General features: G+C 42.8%; 1 protein-coding gene across 1 annotated transcript in view; it reads left to right on the forward strand.

Annotated features, from left to right (window-relative positions):
* Positions 1-23,702, forward strand: part of CDC42 (cell division cycle 42) — a 60,220-nt gene extending 36,518 nt beyond the window's left edge. Inside the window, 6 exon segments of the mRNA XM_040326288.1 lie at positions 3,740-3,882; positions 7,333-7,419; positions 11,492-11,601; positions 12,255-12,264; positions 12,267-12,451; positions 22,910-23,702. Coding sequence (XP_040182222.1) covers positions 3,789-3,882; positions 7,333-7,419; positions 11,492-11,601; positions 12,255-12,264; positions 12,267-12,451; positions 22,910-22,999 — 576 coding nt within the window. The 5' untranslated portion in view covers positions 3,740-3,788 and the 3' untranslated portion in view covers positions 23,000-23,702.
* Positions 23,703-24,724: the final 1,022 nt, after the last annotated feature.

Raw genomic sequence — 24,724 nt, forward strand, 5'->3', positions numbered from 1 at the left:
CTACATGTTTTCTTTGTCTCTGAAAGTCTTAAGTGTAACCTCACTTTATGCCGCCATTTATTTCCTTTTATGGCTGCTAATCTCTAAAAAGGGACGGGACACATGAACATAAAAGCACAGCTTGTGTGTTTTTTAATAATATAATAAATAATAATAATAAAAAATATATATATTTAACTTGATGTTCATTGTGATTATGCAATGTGCATTTTGAGAGCTTAAAAGTAAAAGTTGTTTGTTCTCTAAACAAAACAACAACAAACAAAAGGAATCTGTCTCTGCATAGATACGCCCCCCACTCCTTTTGGCGTTCACAGCGCTGGTGAAATGCATACTGGTTTCTGTGATGCTCCTTTTTGGATAATCCTTGCCCCCTTCAGTTGTCTCGTACTGAATGGGTTGGTTTTCTTGCTGTTTTCGGACCGTCAAGGTGCACGTGGATTCTTGGAATGTCAGGGGGAAAACTGTGTTCTTAAACCATTTCCTGGATAAGATAAAATTATGGCAATGTTCTGCCCACGAGGCATCTAGTGGGAAGGAAGGGTGATGTGATCTATTCTAGGGCTCACCAAAACGTTCTAAGCAAAGGGCCGGTTTACTTGCCTTCAGACTTTATGCTGGGGGGGGGGGGAGTGACACGGACTGTGACCAGTGGGGGCAGTAAATGCTTCAGCCTCACTGGGCATAAACCATGCCCCATTATTTGTTTGCATGGAAAGCATAATGCTCTGTTGGTATCAATTGGAGGAATGGTGGTGTTGGTGGGAGGAATGGTGCCCCAATGGCCACTTCTGACCCCCGGACTGCATTTTGCAGTCTAGTCTATTATTTCATTGTGCTTTTGGCATAGCAGGGACATTTTATGGATGGCTTCATATACATGTCCAGATGCTGCTGTGAGCTCCTATCATTGTACATATTTAAAGTGGATGTAACCCCCTCTCATCCTTTCTAAACTCCTGCCATAGTGCTGATCTATAAGGATATAGACGCCTCCTGCATGTATCCTTACCTGTCAAATGTCTGTTATAAGAACTGAATAACTGCAGATTCTGTGGGTGGATCTGTTGTCTGGATCTCGGTGGGTGGAGTTGTGATGTCCTCTACACTCCCCTTGTCAACATGCATTTTGTTCTGTGTATTTCTTGCACTGAATTCTGCTATGATTACCAACATCCAGTCACAATCCAGAAAAGTAACCACATGACTTCAGAAAAGGAGTAGGAATTGAATGCCCGTCTCAGGCTAGCGCTAAGTGCATGAGATATGTAAATAACCTGTCATTCACAGCAAGGAGGGGCGGAACGGACAAAAGTTTTCTCCTTTGTTTATCTCACTGAACAATAGAGGATTGCCTCAGAGCTGGATTAACTCTGTGTGGCAAGACTGGGCACACTTATCTCTACATAGTGACGGCAAAAAAAAACCAAAAAATTGGTGTTTACCTCCACTTAGTTTATGAGAGCATTTTTTCATGTTTGGCATCTTATTTGTATTGGACATTATAGGTGTGAACCCAGGCTATGGTCTGAGAGTGTTGCGTACTAGTTTGTATATACATTGACGTATTTCTTGAAGGTAAGATAAATCCTGTGGAAAATCACTGGACATACCCAGAACACACAAGCGATGATATAGCAAATGCTACAATTGAGAACGCATAATTTTTTTAACCCCCGCGTTTTGTGTCCCTCCCAGAGTTTCTCTATAAATCACAATGTTATATTGCACCCTGCTCCTTTTTATTGAAGTTTGGGAGTGTAAATATTTGTGTAAGTCGGTGACATAGAAGTCATTCCAGCAGACTTTCCTTGAGTGATTATTTTCTTCTTGTGCTCTGTAGTGTTACCTGTATAAACTGAGATACGGAAAGTTCTAACAGAACTAAGGCTAAGCATTCTCTGAGGCTGGAGGACAATCTAATTGATCTGTTTGACCAATCGTTTACCACGTGCAATGCGACGGCCGTTCTGTCAGGTTTAGCTAAGGGTGTTGTGTAACTTCCCGTACAAGTGCAGATATGTATTAAATTGGCTTTTAAACAAAGAATTTTGTTTTATATACAGTTTAAAACCTAAAAAGTTATGGACCCAAAACCTTTTTCTCCTTGAAAGGTTAAGGTGCAGACAGGTTTTGGCTTCTGTCCTGTGTGGGTGGAATAGTTTATATCAGTTTGAGACACTTCTGTGGTCATTCAAAATTCATTTATCAATTTTTTTTATTTTATTCCTTCAAATCATTTTTAATTTTCTTAATACAAAAACATTTCCCACAAATAGCCCCAGCCAAACCTCCTAAAATTCTGTCATATATATATATATATATATATATATATATATATATTTAAAGCTACAGTTGACCCACCTTCTGACCTACATTTGATCTGCTTTAACCACTTCCTGCCCGGTCAATAACATATTGCCGTGGTTCTGTTATCCTGACTGGACGTCTATTGACGTCCAGCAGGATAAAGTGTGTGTGTGTGTGGCGTGTCAGTAGGACACCCTGCATCTCTGATCATAATGAGAAGCCTCTGTCAGAGGCTTCTTACCACGTGATCAGCTGTGACCATTTACAGCTGATAATGGCGTGAACCAGGAAGTGCCGGTAGACAACATTTCTTGGTTTCGCGCTGACTGGGAGAGACGGTCGCCCGGTGGCTATTCCTGTCGGAAGGGGTCTGTGCTGATAATCGGCACAGCCCCGTCAAATGTACAAATCGCATGCCCAGAAAGTACCCAATAATAAAACATGCATGCCCCATCAACAGTGCAATTATTACTACCCCACAGTAACACCTGTCATGTCGCCTATCAGTGCCCATTGATTCTACATATCATGAAGGGGGATAACAGGTTTTATGACAAACCAAAAAAATAAATGTTGACCGCAGAGGTCATCAAATACCACCAAAAGAAAGCTCTAATTGATGAAAGTGAAAATAAAAATAACATTTAGTTTTAATGACAGTTGCGGTCATGCAACACTGTACCCAAAGTGTGACAGCGCTTAAAATTGTCCTGGGCAGGTAGGGGTGTAAGTGCCTGGTATTGAAGTGGTTAAAGTGCTACTAAAGTCTATAGTAAGCCGCTTGCTGTGGGGAAAAGCTAGTCCTGTGAGCTCCCGACCTGTGGGTGTCTATGGAGCTAGCGCACTGTAGACTTGCACAGCATGCTTTAGGCCCGCCCCTCACTTCCTCTTCACTGCATTTGATTGACAGCAGTAAGCCAATGGCTTCCTCTGCTTCTCGAAATGCTGTGAGAAGAGGAAGCAAGGGGGAGAATGGAGTGTAGCCATGCACATCGCTGATCTCTTCTCCCCCTTTACACAGGGAATCTGAAAGATGTTTCTGATCATCTGACCACGTGAGTGACGGTCACATGATGAAAGCGCCAGATCGCAAGGAGATTGAAAGCTTTCCATTAGCCGCTGGGATTGCAGTCTCGGGCAGTACACATGTGGCCTCTCACCATCAGGTCCAACCCACTGAGAGTTCGCATATGTGCGTACCGCCAACGCAAAGAGGTTTGGTGGTTTTGCGTTTTCCCTAGATTTGTGAACAATAGTCCATCAATGCAAATCAGTACACAGATAACAACTTGTGTTGCTTGCTTTTATATGGGGTTGTTTTTATAAGACTGAGCTTTAAAACCTTTTCTTCCTAAGGAACATTCTCTATGCCACTAATATGTTCTTTGATTTCTTGTAATAATAAGCCATTTTGCTTCTTGTTTTTCAGGTCTGCATTGATCAAGCGTTGCCGACATTGACAACAGAAGGTAGCAGCCATGCAGACTATTAAGTGTGTGGTCGTTGGTGATGGTGCTGTGGGTAAAACCTGTCTCTTAATTTCATATACCACAAACAAGTTCCCATCAGAGTAATGTACCAACGGTAAGTACAGTTCACTCATTTCAGGTGCTTATTGCAGCTTTGTAGTTTGTTTTTCTAACCTTCATCACTGTCTGTCACCTTTTTTGTTACTGCTGTACACTGTGAAAGTTGCCTCTTCCATCTGTTCATTCATCTTGATATCCTGTCTTGCCAAGTTCATGCACAGATGGCTGTCACCTTCCTACAGACCTTTTTTATTTTCCCCCTAGTTCTTCAGAGCTCCCCAGAAAGCTCATGATGCATGCCCGTTGTGACCCATGTCCCCTCTGGTTTTGTAGCAGTTACAAAAATTACATTTCTGATGTACGTTGTGATCTTGTTGCTGGTGATGTGTATGACGGGGTTTACTGGATAGAACAATGAAAAACAACTATTTTTTAATAAATTGCTCCATGGCTAACCCTATGAGCAGGGCGTCACTCGCTGATGGAAATGTCATGAAATGTCACTTGTATGTGAAAGAGCAATATTTTATTCCAGCCAGTGAAGGAGTGTCCTGTGCAAACGTATGAGTGTTTTATCTGCCCAGCCCTGTCCTGCACTTGTTGCCCAGCAACATGGCCACAAGTGTGACATGGGTCTTGGCAGTGTTGTTCCCTGGAAAGATGCATTGCAGTTAAAGTATTAAAGTATTTTTTAAATAACAAACATGTTATACTTGCCTCCGCTGTGCAGTTCGTTTTGCACAGAGTGACCCGGGGTCTTCTGGGGTCCCTCGGCGGCTGGTCTCGGCTCCTCCTCGCAAAAGCTTTCCACGTTCATGCGAGCTCCCTCGCATGTTGGAAAGCTTTTGCGATCGCGCTCCCCGTGATACATCGGCGGCCATAGCCCCACGGCGCGCCGCGTCATTCCGCTGTGATTGACAGCAGCGCCAGCCAATGGCTGCGCTGCTATCAATCTGCCCAGCCTAGCCAGAATCAACGGCCAGGCTGGGGAAACGAAGAACATCACGTGAATGCAACCGGGTCAGGTAAGTAAAACGGGGGGGTCTCGGGGGGGGGGGGGGCGGGCACCAATCGGATGTTTTTTCACCTTAATGCATTAAGGTGAAAACTTTTACCTTTACAACCCCTTTAAAGTGATTGTAATTTTTTTTTTTTCCCTTAAAAAGTGGTAGGTAAAATCTGTTTTTAAATGTACGTTATAGGCTTACCTGTAGTTACAGTAAATACCTCCTAAACTTGCAAACGGTTTTACGAGATATTCACGTTGCATGAAGCCGGTGTCATAGTTGATGCGCACACTCAGAAGGGACGGCATACCTGTGCCGTCCCTTCAGAGCTCTGTGCCGTGACTCCCCACTAAGATGGACGAGCACACAAACCCAGAAGGGGAAGACCTGGGTAAAGATTTAAAGTCCTGTCAGCCGCTACAGTGTACCGCTAAAGGGCTTCATTCTAAGGTAAGCATTTCCTAATTGCTAGTATGTGATGCATACTAGCACATTATACCATTGTCTTGTTGTGTTTTTTTTTTTTTTTTTTTTTACTGCTTTTTAATGCATTATCTGCCTTTACGTGATACTAAAGTCTTGTGTTCTTTTGCAATGATTTTGCACAGAGCAGCTCTGATCCTCCTCTGCTCGGGTCCTTCACTGGTGCTAATGGTCCCTCGCTCCTGCAGAGTGCCCCCACAGCAAGCGGCTTACTATGGGGGTTTCTGAGCCACTGCTCTGTGTCCATTCAGGCACAGAGCTGCGGTTTGGGCTTCGCGCCCCCCCCCCCCTCTTTGCTCTTGCTCTCTCTTCATTGGCTTGCTGACGTTGACAGCAGCAGGAGCCAATGGCTCCACGCTTCTGTCTCAGACAGTGAGGTAGGAGAGTCCCAGACGGCTTTAAACTCTTCTGCAACATTGCTGGATTGAGATGGGGCTCACAGAATTTTTTCAAGATTTAAAACCTTACGACTTTAGAAGCGTTTTAAGGTAAACAAAAAAACTGTTATGCTTGTTCAGTGCTATGCCCGACTTCAGTGCTCTGACAAGCTTTGCTGGGAGCCCTGCTACTGTCGGTCAAATCATGTGAGGAGGGACTGGGGGCAGGGCCAAGTTGCACTGTGTGTCTATAGATGCACACAGCCCCGAATCGAGCCCTCACATTTCCCCCCCCCCCCCCAAGCTATGGGGGCACATGGAGAATTGCTAAGAGCGCCTGTGGGGTTCCCCAGAAGAGAAGGTTCGGGGGCCACTCTGTGCAAAACTATTGCAAAGAGCAGGAAAGTATAACATGTTTGTTTAAAGAAAAAGGGTGAGCCTTTACAGTCACTTTGTAGCTGTAGACCAGTTGGCTTTTTGCAGCATCTTGAGCGAGCTACAGAAGTGCCTGCTTTAAAGCCCATTCACATCTAGGGCGACAAAACGCCGGACGCTTGTGCCGCTAGAGGGGAGAATTCCCATTGCTGTCTATGGGATGGTTCACATCTCATAGACGCCGTAACGCCTGTCGCCTGAAAAAAAGTCCCGGACCCTTTTTTTCAAAGCGACATTGGCGTTCGGCCATACAAAGCAATGGGAAGGCTTTGTGAAAAAAAAAAAAAAAAAGTTACACACTCGCGGCAAAATACGCCGCGTATGCGGCGTATCTGTCGCGGAGGTGTGAATGCAGCCTTAATGGTTAGTCAGGATTTCTAAGCAGCTGCTGCTGATCAGCCATACTAGCAATATGTAGCTGCTTAGAAAGCATTATTGCCAGCTATAGCAGCACCTCTGTATCCAGCTGACTGCCTGAGAAAAACAGTCAGAGCTCAGCTGCTCACCCCACTGAAATAGTGTATGACACTGACCGAAAACCCTCTGAGTGTGCCTGGATTGGGATGCTTGAGAGTGTTTTCCATCAAAAAGCTCTATTTGTGGGGAAAAGGAGAATATGTTTTGAGTACAGTGTTGAAAAAGACCGTGCAGGTTGTCAAGTAACACAGTGCCGTATTGCAAAAATTGGCCTGCAAAGCTTCTGTTTTGGTTAAGTGGTTTTATCTCCGCAGTTATAAAACTTGACCTTCCTATTCTGACCCTCCTCGTGGCCATCTTACAATGTACAGCATTACATACATGTTGCATTATCTATCTTCTTCCCTGTAAAGTTGGCATTCAGATGTAATTTAAAGGTAGCTTTACTGCTAATACATTTTATAAGTCTCAAGACATAAAGAATGTTTCCTTACAGTGCTTGAGTGATGACTTCTATCGCATGGCTTGTGGGAAAATGCCAAACCAAACGTTTCCCTGAAAGGGGCTGACTGTTGTGTGCGTTCTTATTGTACTAAGAAACAATATCCTTCAGTTGCTGCATTTGGTTGAACACAAGTCATTCCAGAAATACAATGACCTCATTCACAATACACTGTTCATATACACTTCATTCCTCCTCCTTGTTGTGTCTACTGCTTATACTACACAAAGAATGGATGGAACCACTTGTTTTTCCTGTATTGTCTAATTGTAATCTTCCTTCACAGGTATTTGACAACTATGCTGTCACAGTTATGATTGGTGGCGAGCCGTACACCCTAGGGCTATTTGATACAGCAGGTAAATGACCTTTTACTTTTTTCTTAACATTTTTGTAGTAGATAATTGCATAAATTAGGCTACCTGGTGGCAAAAGCTGCCAACACACTAGAGCTGCACGATTCTGGCTAATATGAGAATCGCAATTATTATTTTTTTGCCTTTGAAAGACTGCTGGGCAAATAAAGTGTGACAAAATATTGTAGCAATTGCCATTGTATTCCCTAGGTCTCTGCTAAAATATGTTTGGGGGTTCCAAGTAATTTTCTAGCCAAAAAATATGGATTTTTTTTTTTTTTTTTAACTTGAGTGTCAGAAAAAGATTTGGACTTTAACCACTTAAACTTCCTGCATTTGCACACAGAAGTTTGCTCTAAGAAGGAAGTTAGTTGCAATGTTTCATGTTGTTAAAATCCAGGCAGTCTGCCAAGTTTGTTTCTTTAGGGCCCTTTCACATGTAATGATACCCGCGAGGATCTGTACCTTTATCATCCGCTTGCTCAGTGGGGATCGATTCCGTTGATCCCCGATGAGCCGGCAGATGACAGGGCGGTCCCTGTGGACACTGTGCAGGGACTGCCCTGTCAGATCTCTGCTCTCTGTATGGGGAGGATCGGATGAACACGCACCGTCTGTCCGTGTTCATCCGATCCGCAGATGGAAAAATAGAATTTTCCTCCGTCTGCAGAAATTGACCATAGCAGGGACCGATGAGATCGGATGTCATGTTAATCTGCAATCCCATAGGGACAAATGTATGTCCGTATTTTCGGATAACTGAAATACGGACATAGGGTCTGCAGTGTGAAAGGGCCCTTGCACAAAAGTTTATCCCTTTTCATCCAAGAAGGAAGCATTAGTTACAATGTTTCCCGTTAAAAACTTGGCAGACTGCCCGGATTTTTTTTTTTTTTTTTGACAGCTGAGTGAGCAGATAAAGTTTCTCCACTTGTTGTTGGAGATCGTCGGGTTGAATTGAGATAACAATTTTTTTTTACTGATTTAATTGTGCAGCTCTACGACACGCATTACTGCTTGTGAGAAAAATCCTTAAGGCCCCTTCTTTACACTGAGGAGTTTTTTCAGGCGCTACATCGCTCAAAATAGCGCTGCTATACCACCTAAAAAAAAAACTCCTGCCCAGCATACTCGATGTGAAAGCCCGAGGGCTTTCACACTGAGGCGATGCGCTGGCAGGAGAGAGAAAAATCTCCTGCAAGCAGCATCTTTGGCGCGATATGTATACCGCTCCTTCCCATTTTTAAAACTATGGGATAACGCGGTAATACCGCCCGCCATGCGCCTTTGCAGAGGCGCATTGCAGGCGGTATTAACCCTTTATCAGCCGCTAGCGGGGGTTAATACCGCACCGCTAGCGGCCGAATCCCGCGGCAATTCCGATGGTATAGCGCTGCTATTTTTAGCGGCGCTATACCGCACCTCCCGCCCCAGTGTGAAAAGGGCCCTAAAATGAAACCAACTTTGCACTTCTAAAGGATTTGCACTGTCACATTTAATGTGTTTTTAAACACTAAGGCGCCTTCCACGCCTTTTGACTTTTGGGGCCCAAAGTCGCAGGACATGTGAAATGCCATGTAACTCTGAGAGCTGCTCCAGTTGACACGACTAAAGTCGCTGCGACTTCAGAAATGGTTCTTGCACTACTTTTATTCGACTTAAAAGCCAGTGTTGGTCATATCAGTCCACTTCAAAAGTTGCACTGAAAACCGCACCACTTTGGAGTCGGCAAGTGTGAAAGGAGCCTAAGAATAGCCCTGAATGACCTACTCTGAAATGTGGACAGCTCATTGTATGCTGGGATCGGGCAGGTATGGTCACCTGGTTAGCACTTTAGCCCTGTAATGTTGATTTAGTATTCCATGCTAAGGTAGTTTTTAAGCTGGTTTTCCACTTAGTTTCTTAAAAAAAAATGCAATAGCGTGTTAAAGTGGTTGTAACCTTTTTAAAAATGCTGTATGATACCTGGTTGGTCCTGGCTGAACTTGTCTTCCCCCGTTCATACTGACCACGTTTATCATGGCTGCTTATCCATGGTAGTGTGGTCAGTTTACGTGCCTCCATCATCCAGCCATTTCCCCAGTGTCTTCCCCTTTTTTTTTTTTTTTTTTTCAAATTTTGAAAAATGTTCTCCTTCATTGAGGTGGCACTGCTGATCTCTGATTGGCATCACGTGGGGTGGCACAGATTATCTGTGCATTTCTCCAATTGCCTTGCAAGAGTAGAACAACGTCCTATGATGTTGTCCCAGAACAATAAAACCACCCTGTAGCCATCATTTTACTATACGGCAGGCGGTTAAGGGTCTTCAGCCCAAACTAGCCTTGGTATTTGTGTGTCTGTATGGCAGAGGTTGGTATGGGGTAATTGCACATTTCAAGGGTTAATACTGTCAAGTGTAGAATGCTGGTGAAGAACAATGGAGTGACAGGTATGCCTTATGGCCCGATAACTAGAAATAAGAAGGTATGCTGTGTGTTTTTTGAATCTACTGGAGGATGCAGTGTTTTGAGATAATTTTGCTTTTACCAGGAAATAGACTTGCTTTGCAGGAATGCTAATTGTATTGTGAATGCAAATTAGCCACCAGGACAGAACTTTGCCATACTATTGCAGACTTTGACACAATAATATGGCAATTGAAAACCTGTACTCTCCTAGTAGAATGGCGATAACCTCAGACACATCTGGACTAATTAAAAGTAGGCTCTAATAAGCCTGTTCTAATCTAAAATGGCTGATGACATAGATTGTAACCCCCCCCCCCATGGCAGCTCTTGCAATACTTTATCTCACTGGAGCTTGACGTTTCACCATGTAAATATTTAGGTCTATGCTTGACTAGATTTAGAAAAGGATCTTTATGTTTACATAGACAGGTGGTGGAGAGATCTGGATCACAGTGGGGAGTAAAAATTGTTAGAATGCTTTGCAGCCAAATTTGGAAAGCCCTCAGTATGCTAGGTTTTCCCATTCCCAGTATACTTTCTAGTTTCCTGGAGCAAGTTTATACAGAGGACGCTAGGTTCATCTTTTGGAACATGTAATATGTTCCAGCTCCTGCCACCAGCGTTTCCCCCTTCCCAAAAATGTGTATTTTTTCTTAAAAGGTAACTTTATTCTTTAAGAGAAGCCTATATTCAGCATCGCTTACATTGTGCAATTGGGGGACAGATTCAGGGACTGTTATTATATATATATTTATATATATATATATATTTATATATATATATTTATATATATATATATATATATATATATATATATATATATATATATATATATATATATATATATATATATATATATATATATATATAATTTTTTTAAGCGCATCAACACAACGTACAGTTTAAGCCTTGAGATCTTTAACCCTTTTAAGGACACAATATGAACATCTGCTAATTTGCCAGCGCAGTACATAATTGATTCTGGTAAACATGATCGCCCCAAATCCCTCAACAATATGTAAAAGGGAAATCTTTAGCAAGTAAGGCCCCTTTCACACGGGCGCTCTGATCTGTTTTTTTCAGGCGGACCTGATCGGTCGCTCCATGCACTTCTATGGAATGATGGATGTCGGCGGTGACATGTCCTCTGACATGCACTGGTACCCGACCCCTGTCTGTGAAATCTAGACGTATGGAACCCCTATTTTCCATCTGTCTGGAGGTTCGGATGAAAACTGACAGGTGGTCTGTTTTCATCCGATCTCCCATAGAAAAGAGCGAGCCTCTGACAGGTCGTCTTTGCACAGTGAGTGGGGACGGGCCTGTCAGTCCACCTGCTCAGAGGGGATAACGGATCGATCAGCTGCTGAGCAAAACTCCATCAGGTGGAAAGCCTGCATGAGGACCCTTAAAAGGTAAGCAGCAGTTTGTAATGTTATTTGAAAGGTATGTGAATGGAAACGTGTAGTATATAAAGTATCTCAGTTTAGCTGCATAAGTGGAAATACCTTTTAGGAAATTACATGTCAATCTTTCAGTTTGTGTTTTCAGTGTGTGCAAATAAATGGTTTGCCGTCAGCGCAGTATACAGAATTATAATAAACCATTCCCCCCGCTCTCTACAGGACAGGAAGACTACGATAGATTACGACCTCTTAGCTATCCTCAGACAGATGTGTTCCTCGTCTGTTTCTCAGTGGTATCCCCATCTTCATTTGAAAATGTGAAAGAAAAGGTAAGATTATTCATGCAGGTGTTGGATCTCTTATACAGTGTGCATGTTTGCTTGTATGAGGATAACGAATCGGTTTAATAGAGAAATTATGGGATTTTTGCTTTAATAGTCATACTTGGTTCCCTGGCATCTCTAAGACCTGAGAACCGAGTCCCCTAACATCGCCGTTCGCTCGGTCCTAACAGCTCCCTGAGCACAGAGCTGCTGACTGTCAGTCACTGCTGTCTGCTCTGCCCCCTCCTTGCTCACTGGGGTGTGGAAGGGATGGGATCGGCCGGCTCAGGCTCTGAGGCTCGCTGGGTGCCGGTCCAGGCATGTGGACTAATTCTGAGCCTGAACCGGCTCTGTGACGTCAGCAGACTTCAGCTCGCTGTCTTCTGCAAATGGATCGCAGAGCAAACTGATTCACAGAAGTACAACCAAATGAGCATTGGCTCTATCTACTTCTCTCATAGATCCATGAGGTTTACCAAACTTGCATTGCAGTAAGGCAGTCTATTCCTTTTGAATATGCTGTTGGCACTCCAAAAAGCAGCGAAACTGGACAGAGCCCCACAACTCATAACCTAGTTTTGTTTTGTACCGTTTAGTTAAAATGTTCTGATCTGTTAATGGTTGTAACATGCACTCATTCAGAGCCATTGTTTTTCCAGTGGGTACCTGAATCACTCATCACTGTCCCAAGACTCCATTCCTGCTTGTTGGAACACAGATCGACTTAAGGGATGACCCCTCCACAATCGAGAAGCTCGCAAAAAATAAACAGAAACCAATCACTCCAGAGACAGCTGAAAAGCTGGCCCGAGACTTGAAGGCAGTTAAATATGTGGAGTGTTCCGCACTGACGCAGGTAAGAAATCTTAGCAGGTCGTACTTTTGTATTTTCCTTGCTGGTGTGTTCACTATTTTGTGAATATTGCTCAGGTTTGCATGCAGAGTCAGTGGGGTGCTGTGAATATATTTTGTTCCTTTAGTGCAGAACTTATCTGAGGAAAAGCTAAAGCCCTGTAATGTAAACAGGGGCAGAATGACGAGACATTTGCTGGTACAAAAAATACCGACCAACATTCTGCTCGTGTGTGTCTGTCGGTCTGGCTGACAAAAGCCGCCCGTTCAGCCACCTTCTGTCGGATGTGCATGCTGGGAAAACCAGCAGTCGTCATACTACGATCAGCACTCGTAGCCAATGACAGATCGCTGATCTGAGTTTTCTGGCGGGGGGGGCCTTGAAACCAACAAGCGTCTGAAAAAGATTGTCTTTTAGGGCCAGTTTGCACCAGATGCAGTTCTGTGTGCTTTTTTTTTTTTTTCTGCATAAAAATGCATGCCAAGTGTTTTTCATATATTCCAATGGCTCTAGTTCACACCAATTGAGTCAGTTTCTGCACCAGAAGCTCACTGGAACTGACTGCACTTGTGTGAACTAGAGCCATTGGAAAACACTGTGCATGCATTTTTAGGGCCAGTTCATGCCAAACATATGCACTCCGAATACGTTTCCCGATCAATTTTTGCTTACAATTCACACCACATGCAGTTCAGTGCGTTTTTGACAAAATTTGCTAGGTTCCAGTGCAGTTTCTGTGCAGAAAAAATGCAGCACGCTCTTTCTGGTGCAGTAAAAAATAGAGCATGCTGCATTTTTTACCATGGTAAATGAACTGTAGTGCGTTTCTGGGACAAAAAACGCATAGGTGTGAACCAGGCCTAAGACGTTTAACATAATGGGGTTAAAACTAAAATGTTATTTGCTCTTTGTGTACTATAAAGGGCTTTTTTTTTTTTTTTAACCCATTATGTTACTGGCCAATTAATCGATTATGAAAATAGTCAAACACAGCAGCTCAACAGGGGAGATCGCTGGACTAAACTTGCATGGTTAGTACAGCGGCTCCTGACCGTAACTGACAGTTTTTTTGTTTTGTTTGCAAGACACGGGGTTGCACAAACTGTGTGTACTCGGCTTAAATCGGTTGTAAATTGATGGGTTTTTTTTGTTTTGTTTATGCCTTTATCTTCCAGGTCTGAAAAAAACAATGTACTAGATTGCATTGCATTATGTGAAACTTGCCTGAAAACAAAGCCCTCCAGCGATACAATGTCTTCACCTGGAGGCAGCGTCCAGCTGTGTGACTGGCCAGGACAACAATGACGTAACCTCCCCTCGCATGCGATGGGGATCTGTCATTCACAGCACAGGATTCTGAAGGAACGGCATGGGTGGCTGTTCCTTCAGAGCGCATGCGCCAATGTCATCGCCTGCATATATAGTAAATATCTCCTATATGGCGCACGTTTAGTATATATTTACAGTACCTCTAGGTAAACCTTATCGGCTTACCTAGAGTTACAAACTATACATGGGACTATTAAAGAGGAAGTAAAGGCACTAAAGACACCTTGCATGACGAAGGCATAATGAGCTAGTATGCAAAGCATACTCGCCTCCAATCCAAACCCCCGCAGCTGTCCCTGTACACCTCTTGGGCGGCCGGCATCTTTCCCGGGGGTTACTTCTGGGTATTGCGGCTCTGGCGCATGATTTGCCGGAGCCGTCATGACGTCACTCCCGTGCGTGAGCCGCCAGCCATGGCACAGACTCCCTTTGGAATATTACGATCGCCATTGCTAAAGTGCACCCATGCCGATTTCTACGGCGCATGCGTCGTAGACATCGGCGCCCGTGATTTTAGGAAATATCCTAAACCGTATAGGTTTAGGAGAAATTTCAGGCACCTACAGGTAAGCCTTTAATCTATGCTTACCTGTAGGTTAAAGTGGTTGTAAAGGGTCATAGACTTCAATGTTAACCCTCAAGACACTTAAAGGGTTTACAGCAACTTTAAGCTGCTAGCCTCTCTTCATTTGGCCATTGCGCAGCCTATCAGGTCTGCAAGAGTCGCATTAAAAGAGTAAATCAAAGAATTTCAATTATATAGTGGTCCATGATATTTTAAACCTTTTTGTTTTATCTATTACAATTTTTTTTTTATTTTTTTATAGTTTATTTATTTTTTATTATTTAAACTGGAGGTAGGTACAGCTATTGCTGTCATTGCTTCCTGAGTCCAGGTTCAGTGCCAAGCGGCTGCCCTGCTTGGTGAACACAGGAGGGCGATTTATCAGCATTTGCTCCAGTCACAAAACATCTCGCTCAATGAATGAGAAGTGTTTTCTGTTTTGGACCAGGTGAAGATGTCATCACCCCACCTCTTCACTGAGGTGGAAGGTCTGCTTTCATTACTGAAAACACACACACACACCACACACACACACACACACACACACACACACACACACACACACACACACACACACACACACACACACACACACTGTGACTGTGTACAAAGTGTGAAACTGTGTTGAGAGAATATGGTGACTGCCATTGGTGACCTACTTCTGAAAATGCTATTTTATGTGACTGTCTCAGATTTAATGCAACATCACTTATGTGGAACAATCGTACAACTTCGAAGACAGAAAAACGAACCTGAGGAGGGGTTGGCGGTGTACATATTTGTCTCAGAACAGTTGTACTTTAATCTAGCCGTGCTTTCACGTAGGATACTTCTTGTACCAGCTTCTCTGGCTGGACTAAGATGCATGGAAGGAAAGAGACTGCCGGTGCCAATTGTGTAACTTCCTCTTTGGCTAATGATCTCATACTATGGTTAGACACCAGAATTGGCTGCATTTCTGACACTGTTCTCTTCTTTCCCAATTTCCCATTGACATACTTTGTTACACAAAGGTGCTGTGGCAGCAGCCGTAAAAGCGGAAGTTATTTGAATGTAGCTTATGTCCCAACTGTTTTAACACATTTTCAGACTCAGGAACAACCAACGAGTTTTTAGAATTGGCAGTATAGTAACCAGGACCATTTCTGAGATCTGTGTACACTCTTTGGGGATTATTTACTAAAACTAAAGAGTGCAAAATCTGGTGCAGCTGTGCATGGTAACCAATCGGCTTCCAAATTTTTTTTTTTTTTTTTTTTCAAAGCTTAATTGAACACGCTGAAGTTAGAAGCTGATTGGCTACTATGCACCACTGCATCAGATCTTGCACATTTCAGTTTTTTTAGTAAATCAACCATAGAGTGCTATGCTTCAAATATTCATAGTTCTCTGTGGTGTTCGATTTGTCACCAGTGTATTGGAAATGGGGGTCCTTGGATATTAAATCTGACAAATTTTGTTAAGGCTCTCTAGGAAAGCGTTGATCTGTATTCACCCAGGTTCCATTCACACTTGTGTGACTTGTCATGTGACATGGACATCAAAGTGGCATCTCATGATATCCAATGAATACCATTCATACCTTAACCTTAGTGCAGTCCTCCTTCACTTACCTCATCCTTCCATTTTGCTTTTAACTGTCCTTATTTCTTCTGAGAAATCCTCACTTCCTGTTCTTCTGTCTGTAACTCCACACAGTAATGCAAGGCTTTCTCCCTGGTGTGGAGTGTTGTGCCCGCCCTATCCCTTGGACTACAGGAGAGTCGGGACGCTCTCTACGTTGCAGATGGAGAAAGGAGCTGTGTGTTAGTGGGCGTCCTGACTCTCCTGTAGTCCAAGGGAGGGGGCGAGCACGACACTCCACACCAGGGAGAGAGCCTTGCATTACTGTGTGGAGTTACAGACAGAAGAACAGGAAGTGAGGATTTCTCAGAAGAAATAAGGACATTAAAAGCAAAATGGAAGGATGAGGTAAGTGAAGGAGGACTGCACTAGGTAAAGGAAGCTATTTAGGGGAAACATTTTTTTACCTTTACAACCCCATTAAAGTCAGAGCGACGTCCAGAGTTTTTAATGCACTACTTTGGTCCAACTTCCATGCAACTTGATGGCCATAGACTTCAAAAGACACATGAAAGTCGCACCTGAATTTTTTTCATTCAACAGTTGTCCATGATCACTGGGCGAATCCAAAGTCGCATCCAAGTTGCACCCTTCCAAAAAGTTGTGTCAAAGTTGTGTGAATGGAGACTCAAAGAAATGGCTGTTCATGAAACACTGGCTACATTTACACAGCGGCCCGGACTCTTACCTGGTAATTGCTTGCTAGAAAATAGTCTTTGGACATTTTGAGCGGACCTTACCGGTACCAGAAAGGAACACTATAGTTTTCAAAAATGTATTTAATGTTACAAAATTCATTTTGTAACATTAAATAAATCCATTTTTGTAAAACTGTGTTCCTTTTTGGTACCGGTAGGGTCCGCTCAAAATGTCCAAAGACTATTTTCTAACAGTTTTTTTATTGGATGTGGTACCCCCTTGGCTATTTTTTTTTTTTTTTTTTAAACATTGTTGGAGAATGTGTTTGCATAGATGTGGGTAAAACCTCCTTTTAGCACCTGTCCTACTTGGGTAAGTTGGTTTCAGTTCCGGGGTTCAGAAATCATGTAACCCAATGAATGGCTTGTTCACATTTATTGCAAGAAGAACCTCCTTTTCCGAAGTAACTCAGAAGCATGTCATTTTCTATAAACCAAAGGCAACCACTTGAAAATGGATTTAGGAGAGTCCAGTTAGTACCTTATGAGTGTTCATACTTTTTGTTTGTAGTTCTGTTCTCTAATTTTTGCTTTTCTGTTCTTTTGTTCAGCAATCGACTTGAACTGCATGCTCTAAACACCAGACCATCTTCTCTTTCTGCTTCACACAGTGCCTAAAAGTCTTCCAGTACTATCAATTCACCTTTATTCTTCTTTTGTTCACTTACTGAAAACTGCTTTTTTATTTATTTTTCCTTCTTCACAGTTTTCTTTCCTATTTGTCTTCATTGTAGTCCATGTTGGCCATCCTATCATCATTCGTGCTAAAAATGGCCATTTTTGGCAAATAAAGCAGGCCAACATTTCAGCAAACCATGTTTCTGAGGTCACAGATCCTTTAAGGCCAAGTCTTCAAACTATTTTAGTTTCGGGTGGATGCTGGCAAGTCATATAGGCCAGTTGCTTCTGTGTCTCTTGCTTTGGAAATCTTTCTGCTGGAGTTTTGGAACTCTTCTCACCATGGCCGTTGTAGCCAATATTGCTTTCTTGATTTAGATAAGCAGATTCAGCTTGGTTTATTAAATCCGCACAAGAAACAAACTGCGACTTTAGCAAAGGTTTCTAAATAGCATTGTAATGGCTACAGTGGGGAGTCGGCACTGCTAACACCCTGAAGAGATAGAAGCATCTGTTGCATTTTATATCCTACCTCCACACCTAAAACTGTCCCAGTCACCAATGTTAAAGGTGGGATTTCCCCTTTGAGATCTCTTGCTTTGTCTCTAAAGAATCAAGTAAGGCAAACCCCCCCCCCCCCCCCCCCCAACAGTAATGCATACAACAATAAAAACTTCATAAAAGTTCTTCCCGACTTCTTCCAAAGCTATAACTTCACTAGTTTCATTTTTACAACGTAAAAAAAAAAATGGCACAACTTCCTCTTTTTTTTTCCCTTTGTTTTTTAATGTCTCCTGCATTTAATCCGAGAAGTCTTAGGCCTCTTTCACACTGGGCCTGCGTCGGTGGTAAAGCGCCACTATTTTTAGCGGCGCTTTACCATAAATTTCGTGGCGCTATTTGGCCGTTAGGGTGCTTTTACACACACACACGCGCGCTAGCGGGCGAGAAAGGGTTAAAACCACAGCAAAGCACCTCTGTAGAGATGCTGCTAGCAGGACTTTTTTTACCGTCTTGCTAGCACACTGATCCCGTGTGAAAGCCCTCGGTGCTTTCACACTGGACACAGCAGCGGCTGTTTCAGGTTGCTTTGCAGGCGCTATTTTTTTAGCATTATAGCGCCTGCAAAGCGACCCAGTGTGAAAGGCGTCTTATAGAATTTTTAGTGAGGACAGTCTTCTAAAAGAACAGTGCACTTATCTTTGCTGCCACACGCTGCTCCTATCCCAAGGAAAGGCTCCCTTAAGGCCCCTTCCACACGAGGCGGACTCCATCGCTACGGAGTCTGCCAGCTCAGCGGGAGATCAGTCCATTGATCTCCGCTGAGCTTGCGGATGACAAGCTCCTCTCTGCTCACTGAGCAGGGAGGGGCTTGTCGGGCGCCGCTGTTTCCTATAGAGCGATCTGATTTAAACGGACAGCATGTCCGGTTTTATCAGATCTCATCCGATCCGCCATGGATGGGGATGTATCCCCCATATGTCTGTTTTGATCGGGTCGGATGTCAGCGGACATGTCTCCGCTGACATCCGATGCTCAATAGAGATGCATGGAGCTCAGCTCAGCTGTCAAAACTGACAGGCGGAACTGAACGGTCCAATCGTGTGAAGGGGTCCTTAGTCCCTAGAAAACCTAATGCTTTCAGGGAAGTCGCAATCTTCTGGGTCTCCTGCAGCTCTCATTGGGTCCTCCTGATGTCCTCCACATCATTACAGCAGTGATTTAGAGACGGCAGTGACGTGGTGGTAAGCAGGAGGACTCGCGGAGGGCTTCAGAGGTACCCAGACGATCAACACTCCTGGGAGCGTCTGTTTCTGTGAAGACTTTGGGGGACCATATGTTAGGATTAGAGTAGCATTTAGTGGGAAAGGAAAGTATGCATAATGTTCTAAAGGAATCCCTTTACCAAGAACATTTTGAGATGGGGTTGCTTTAAAGTGGAGCTAAACTCATTAATTTTAACCGTTTCAAAAAACATTAGATTCCTGACATTTGTAACATTGGTTGTGCTCAAACCATCGAATAGCTGGTGTCATAACTGATCACATGTACAGCCTCATGGCAGTTGAAGATCGGAGGCCAAGATGGCAGTTTCCTCGGCCCAAACCGATGGGAGGGTTTAGTTCCATTTTAAACATTCGGCACTAAATAAAATTCTTCCCATGCTGGCTCCTTCTCTGGGTTTCTGTCCACTAGAGGTTGGTGGGAAAAGGAATAGAACTGCATGACTTTCTTTAATGCATGCTGACATTTACAGCTCCAAAAGCTACTGTTTTCATGTCATATTTTTTCTTTTTTGGGTGCAGCGTAACCATAGATTTGTGTTTTTTTTTTTTTTTTTTTTGTTCCTATCTCAAATTGAATGTCTTCCACCAATGAGCCATGATCACCTGACGGACCATGTTTCCATCCTGCTGATAATGGAGAAGTGATATTCTGCAAAACTGGCTTCTTTTTGCTGTAACTGTTACTTCTAACCATACTAACAATAGCATGTCTTCTCTGCCACAAGTTTCCAGTGATTAGGAATTGCTACTGGTTCCTAAGTGCTTTCTTTTTAATTTTTCAATACTTTTTTATGTCTGCTGTTTCATTTCTTTCTAATCCTCTAACCTCGCTGCTGTTTTCTTTCCTTCCCTCTGTCTTGTAGAGAGGTCTGAAGAATGTGTTTGATGAGGCTATCCTAGCTGCCCTCGAGCCTCCGGAAACTCAGCCAAAAAGGAAGTGCTGTATATTCTAAACTCTGTTTAACTGTTTCCTCCTCCCCTTTCTCTCAATGCTGCTTTACTATGTCCACCTACTGTAGCAATTCTAATTATTAACGACGAGCAGAAACTCTAATAAAACCGAGATGTTGGCAAAACCTGTGCGTCTTTCCTTAACAATCTCAACCTGACAGCTGCTTGCCGTGCTATTAAAAGGCAAAAATTGGACTCTCTTAACTGTTTCTTGGGTTGCCTAAGCGTTTTATTAGCTAAGAAATGGCTTAACATGTACTATTCTTACAAAAGTTATTCTTGATCCGCAACAAGTTATTTGCTAATGTCTTTCTGAGCAGTGTGATTAGTTGTCAACTTTACAGTGGAGTAGCCATTTTGTGGGCTTTCAAAATTTACTGTAGAGGCTCTCGAAAGTTCACCCTGGAATAATTTTGTGAACATGAAACGGCCATACAGCACATTTACCTTCATTGACTGCCCTAAAGCAGGTTTACTGCTACAGGGTGGTAGCTGTGCGCCCGATCGTGTGTGTAAATACATGAACCAGCCCTTCTGGGTAGGGCGTGTGCACTGCTGGCGGCTCACGCCCTCTGTGATCACACACAGCGGGAGCCCATTAGGGGGTACCGTGCACTCAATGTCCACCAGCCACCCACCGATTGTTTATAACACGAAAGCTCCATTTGTGGGGGGGAAAAAGAAGTACAGTGTTGCATGACTGTGCAATTGTCTGTTAAAGTAACGCAATGCTGTATTGCAAATGGACTGGTCAGGAAGGGGGTAAATCTTCTGGAGGTCAAGTGGTTAATGCGCAGCACCATATTTGACTGCACTTTTAGTTTTCCAGCAATTGGCAAGGGATACTGCTGGGTATTGGTGACTTCACGCAGTGCATGCACAACTTGTAATGTGCAAAGCCTGACTGGAAAATGCTTCCTCTGTGCCCTGATGCTGTCAAAGGCGTAGTTGGCACAAGCTGGGCTGAACTACATAGTAATTCCAGTAAATAGCTGGCAGTGTCAAATGCTGATTGCTTGACAACCAAAGCTTGGACAGATGTCAAGGTACATGTGTTGTATGGCAGCTTAGGCTGGGTTCAAGCTGGTGCCATCAGACATTGCATGCGATTTGCCCCGCATTGCTGTGCCCATCACATGCCATGTATGTGCAATGCAAATTCAGCCATACAGTTTGTGTGACTGAATTCACATTGCATTTGGACCAAAAGGGTACAGGACCCCCCCTTTTTTTTTTTTTTTTTTTTTGCACCCATGCAATCTGATTCCTGTCCGAGTTCACGCTGCCATCTGCGAACCAGTTTTGGGGATGTCATTAACTTTACATTGACACTCTGTGGTTTGCAGAGGGCAGGGCGAACTGTCTGCGAATGAGATGCAGGAAACCGCACTGGAATCGCGCATTGCACCAGTGTGAACTAAGCCTAAGTGTTCATTCTATAATTCAAGGTTGAGCTGCCACTTCAAAGCCTTATAAGTTCTTGCCAGAGGAGGTCCATACTTTTGCCCGCCCCATTGTAAAGGAGGATTCCTCTTTCTCCTTAGTAAGCTGCAGTGTAACATAATGTGGATTGAAGCAGTGAAAGCCTCCAAAGTGTGGTTATAGTAGAAGGGCGAGATTGGAGTCCAACAACAGAAGTCACCTAGAGTTTAAATAGAAGTCAATGGTTAATTTTAAACCCACCTAGAACCCAAATAATGGCAATGGTTGGGTTTGCCTTATTCTCCACATTTGAGTCGCTTCATTTTGTAACCTCACTAAGAACTTGCTGAATTATGTGTTCTCGTTTTGCCCTCAGTGGCCAATGCCAATTCCTAGTGCCCTGAGCAAAATGGCCATCTTCACTGTGTTAATAGATGGCGCACCTTAACTCTGAAATAAGTTCTTGTGTGACAACCCCGGGCCAAGGGAAGACTGCTTTGGGGGTAGAGGGGGTGTTGAGGTTTAGTTTAGATCATAACTTTTAAAATGTAGTCTTAATGCATTACTTTTTACCATTTTGGAAAGGGCAGGGGTTACCTGATCCCTTTTCAAACCCACAGGTCATTTGGCTGTGCATTTGTAGTGATTTAGTGTCAATCCGCTTTTGTGGTAGATATGAGAAAACATTTTAATCTTCCCTTTTTGGATACTGTAACTTTAAAAAATAGTTTATTTGACGGAGCGTTGTGCATTCTACCCTTCGGGAATGCAGTAAGATTTGCCGAGACGATGCTGGTTTTGTCGTATGCTTAATGAAGTTATTTTCAATTTTAACCTTTTGTTGTACATTTGGCGTAGTCGGCGGGGAAGTATTCTGCTTTTCTTTGTACCTTTTTTATTTTTATTACGTTACTTTGATAAATGGCTGCTAAATGTGATGGTGTGCTTTCCATGTATTTTCTGCCAATTTGCCATCTGTGCCATACTCTTAGCCATTACTTACACTGAAAACTGTTAAGGACCTGGTCGAAGAGAAGCTCAAAAATGAACGGATTGGAACCAAGGACTTTGTAAATGCAAAGAAGAGACTTTTGTGCCATTTATTTCCTTCACTTGACTCGGTCCCCAGTCTTGAGGAGCTCTTTTCTGACAGGGTGTTCTTCTTGGTGTTTCCTTTTTAATTGTTGGCTTCAAATATACTGTTAATGACTGCTTATCTATTCCAACAAAAAAATACATATTTAAGTTGAAATCTCTTGTGGTCTTACTCTACCAAAGGTAATATAAGAGCTGTGCAAAAAATTTAAACCTGGGTTCCTAAGGTTAATCCATGGGAGTTTAGGAAGGTTTGACATTTTTATGTTGACGTTGTTTGGGAAGCTTTATTTTTTTTTTTTTTTTTTTACATCATCTGTTCTGAAATCATAAAATGAGACTGCCCATTTCTTTTCTGTTTGACCCTTTCCAGAAAGGCCTAAAGAATGTATTTGACGAGGCGATATTGGCCGCACTGGAACCTCCGGAGCCCAAGAAGAAACGCAAGTGTGTGCTGCTATGAAAACCCTTCAGTGGTCTCCCCCCTTCTCCAGAGCTGGTGTTGACATCAAACTAAAACAAAACAAAAAAAAAAAACATGTTTAAATCAAAACTAAAGATTAAATATAAACTTTTTAATTTTTTTTTTTTTATCTTTTATTTTTTTCACGTTCATGAAAAAGGCCCTGAACTCATCACCAGCCAAAAGCCAGTGGTGATATCTGAAAATACAAGCCCAGCTACATTTAAGTCTTGTAGAAAAGATTAGTTTGAGCAATTGTGTATCCACCGAAAAACACTGATTATTGCTAGTTTTTTTTTTTTTTTCCTGTCTTTTTTTAATTTTATTATGTATTTACAGTTGCTAATGTCTTATATTAAAGAACAAGGCATGCTTCATCTATAACAGACTAATTTTAAACCTGTTTTATCTGTTCATCTCTTACATCAAGCTGATAGGAGACTCCTTTAACACACACACACACACATGCGCGCAGGCAGGCTGATTGGGTGGTGTACACTTCCTTACGGCGTGACAGTTTTGGGGGTTCAGATTAAAGGCAATGGCGCCCCCACTCATGGTTTCTCGGGCCCTCAAATGGGCATCCCATGCAAAACGATTTCTCCTGATACTGAACTTTAAAGAGACCCTGTTAATCCACTTGGTAAAATTGCAGGTAAAAGCAGATTTTTTTTTTTTTAAATGCTTACTTGCTCCTCCCACCCCCCCCCCCCAAAAAAAGTTTTTTTATTGACTTTGTCATCTAATTATGGTCTGTTTCGGGCCAGCTCCTCCTCTCCCTTCATCTTCCTACATAACATTTTCATGTAGCTGCCGGAAAAGGGAAATACTATAGAGTGTCAGTGGAGGAGTGACCACCTTGAGCCTGCAGACATCACATTCAAGATGGCGGCACCAAGCAGCAGCCTTAAGGCTATTGGATGTCTGCACAAGGGAGGCTTTTCCTGGTTAAAAAAATGCCTAAAATTTTGTTTAACACATTTTTAATACGATTATATATAAATTTAAGTGTAACTCCACTTTCATGGGGTAAAAATGGCAAATAAAAAAGATATAACATATGCAAAAAGTCATATTGTAATTGAATGTTAAGTTACCTTTTTCTTTTTAATCTGCAGAGCTGTAATTTTCTGTAAATGCGATGCAATATGGCTACCCGGAGGAGCTCTGTACACAGAATGAGTACAGAAACATAATTTCCTACTTGTGTGATTGGCATACTGATTTTCCCCAGAAGTCTGCCTAAGATACAAGTCTGATTTCAGGCATTCCCCTGTAACAAAAATTTCATGAGATACTCCCAAAAGGAAATAGCATCTAAAGGGATGCAGACCCTGCAATTTTCCTAATATGAAATCGCTCCCGAAACAAACGGGGATTTCTTCAGAATAACAAAAGGTAGAAATCTGCAACAAAGTTGCTCAAAATCCTTGCAATGTACATAGATCGCCCAGAGGGGGAATGTGTTTTTTTTTTTCTTCTCCCCTCTCTCAACTGAGGTGAAGTTGCGCTTTAACATGAATGGTCTGGCAACAGGGTCTCTTTAAGGTCCAGGCTAATGTCCTTTTAGAAGAAGCTTGTTAATATACACACAGTTTAGGGCACGAAGTTGAGGTTTCAAAAGACCACTTTGCTCAGGGAAACGCTAAGAAAATCGCACACTTTGCAGGTCGGCGACATTCTGTACTCTTGGCTCCTTAATCTTTCATTTTCAGAGATGCAAAG

The sequence above is a fragment of the Rana temporaria genome, chromosome 10, assembly GCF_905171775.1.
Source record: "Rana temporaria chromosome 10, aRanTem1.1, whole genome shotgun sequence".
NCBI classification, from domain to species: Eukaryota; Metazoa; Chordata; class Amphibia; order Anura; family Ranidae; genus Rana; species Rana temporaria.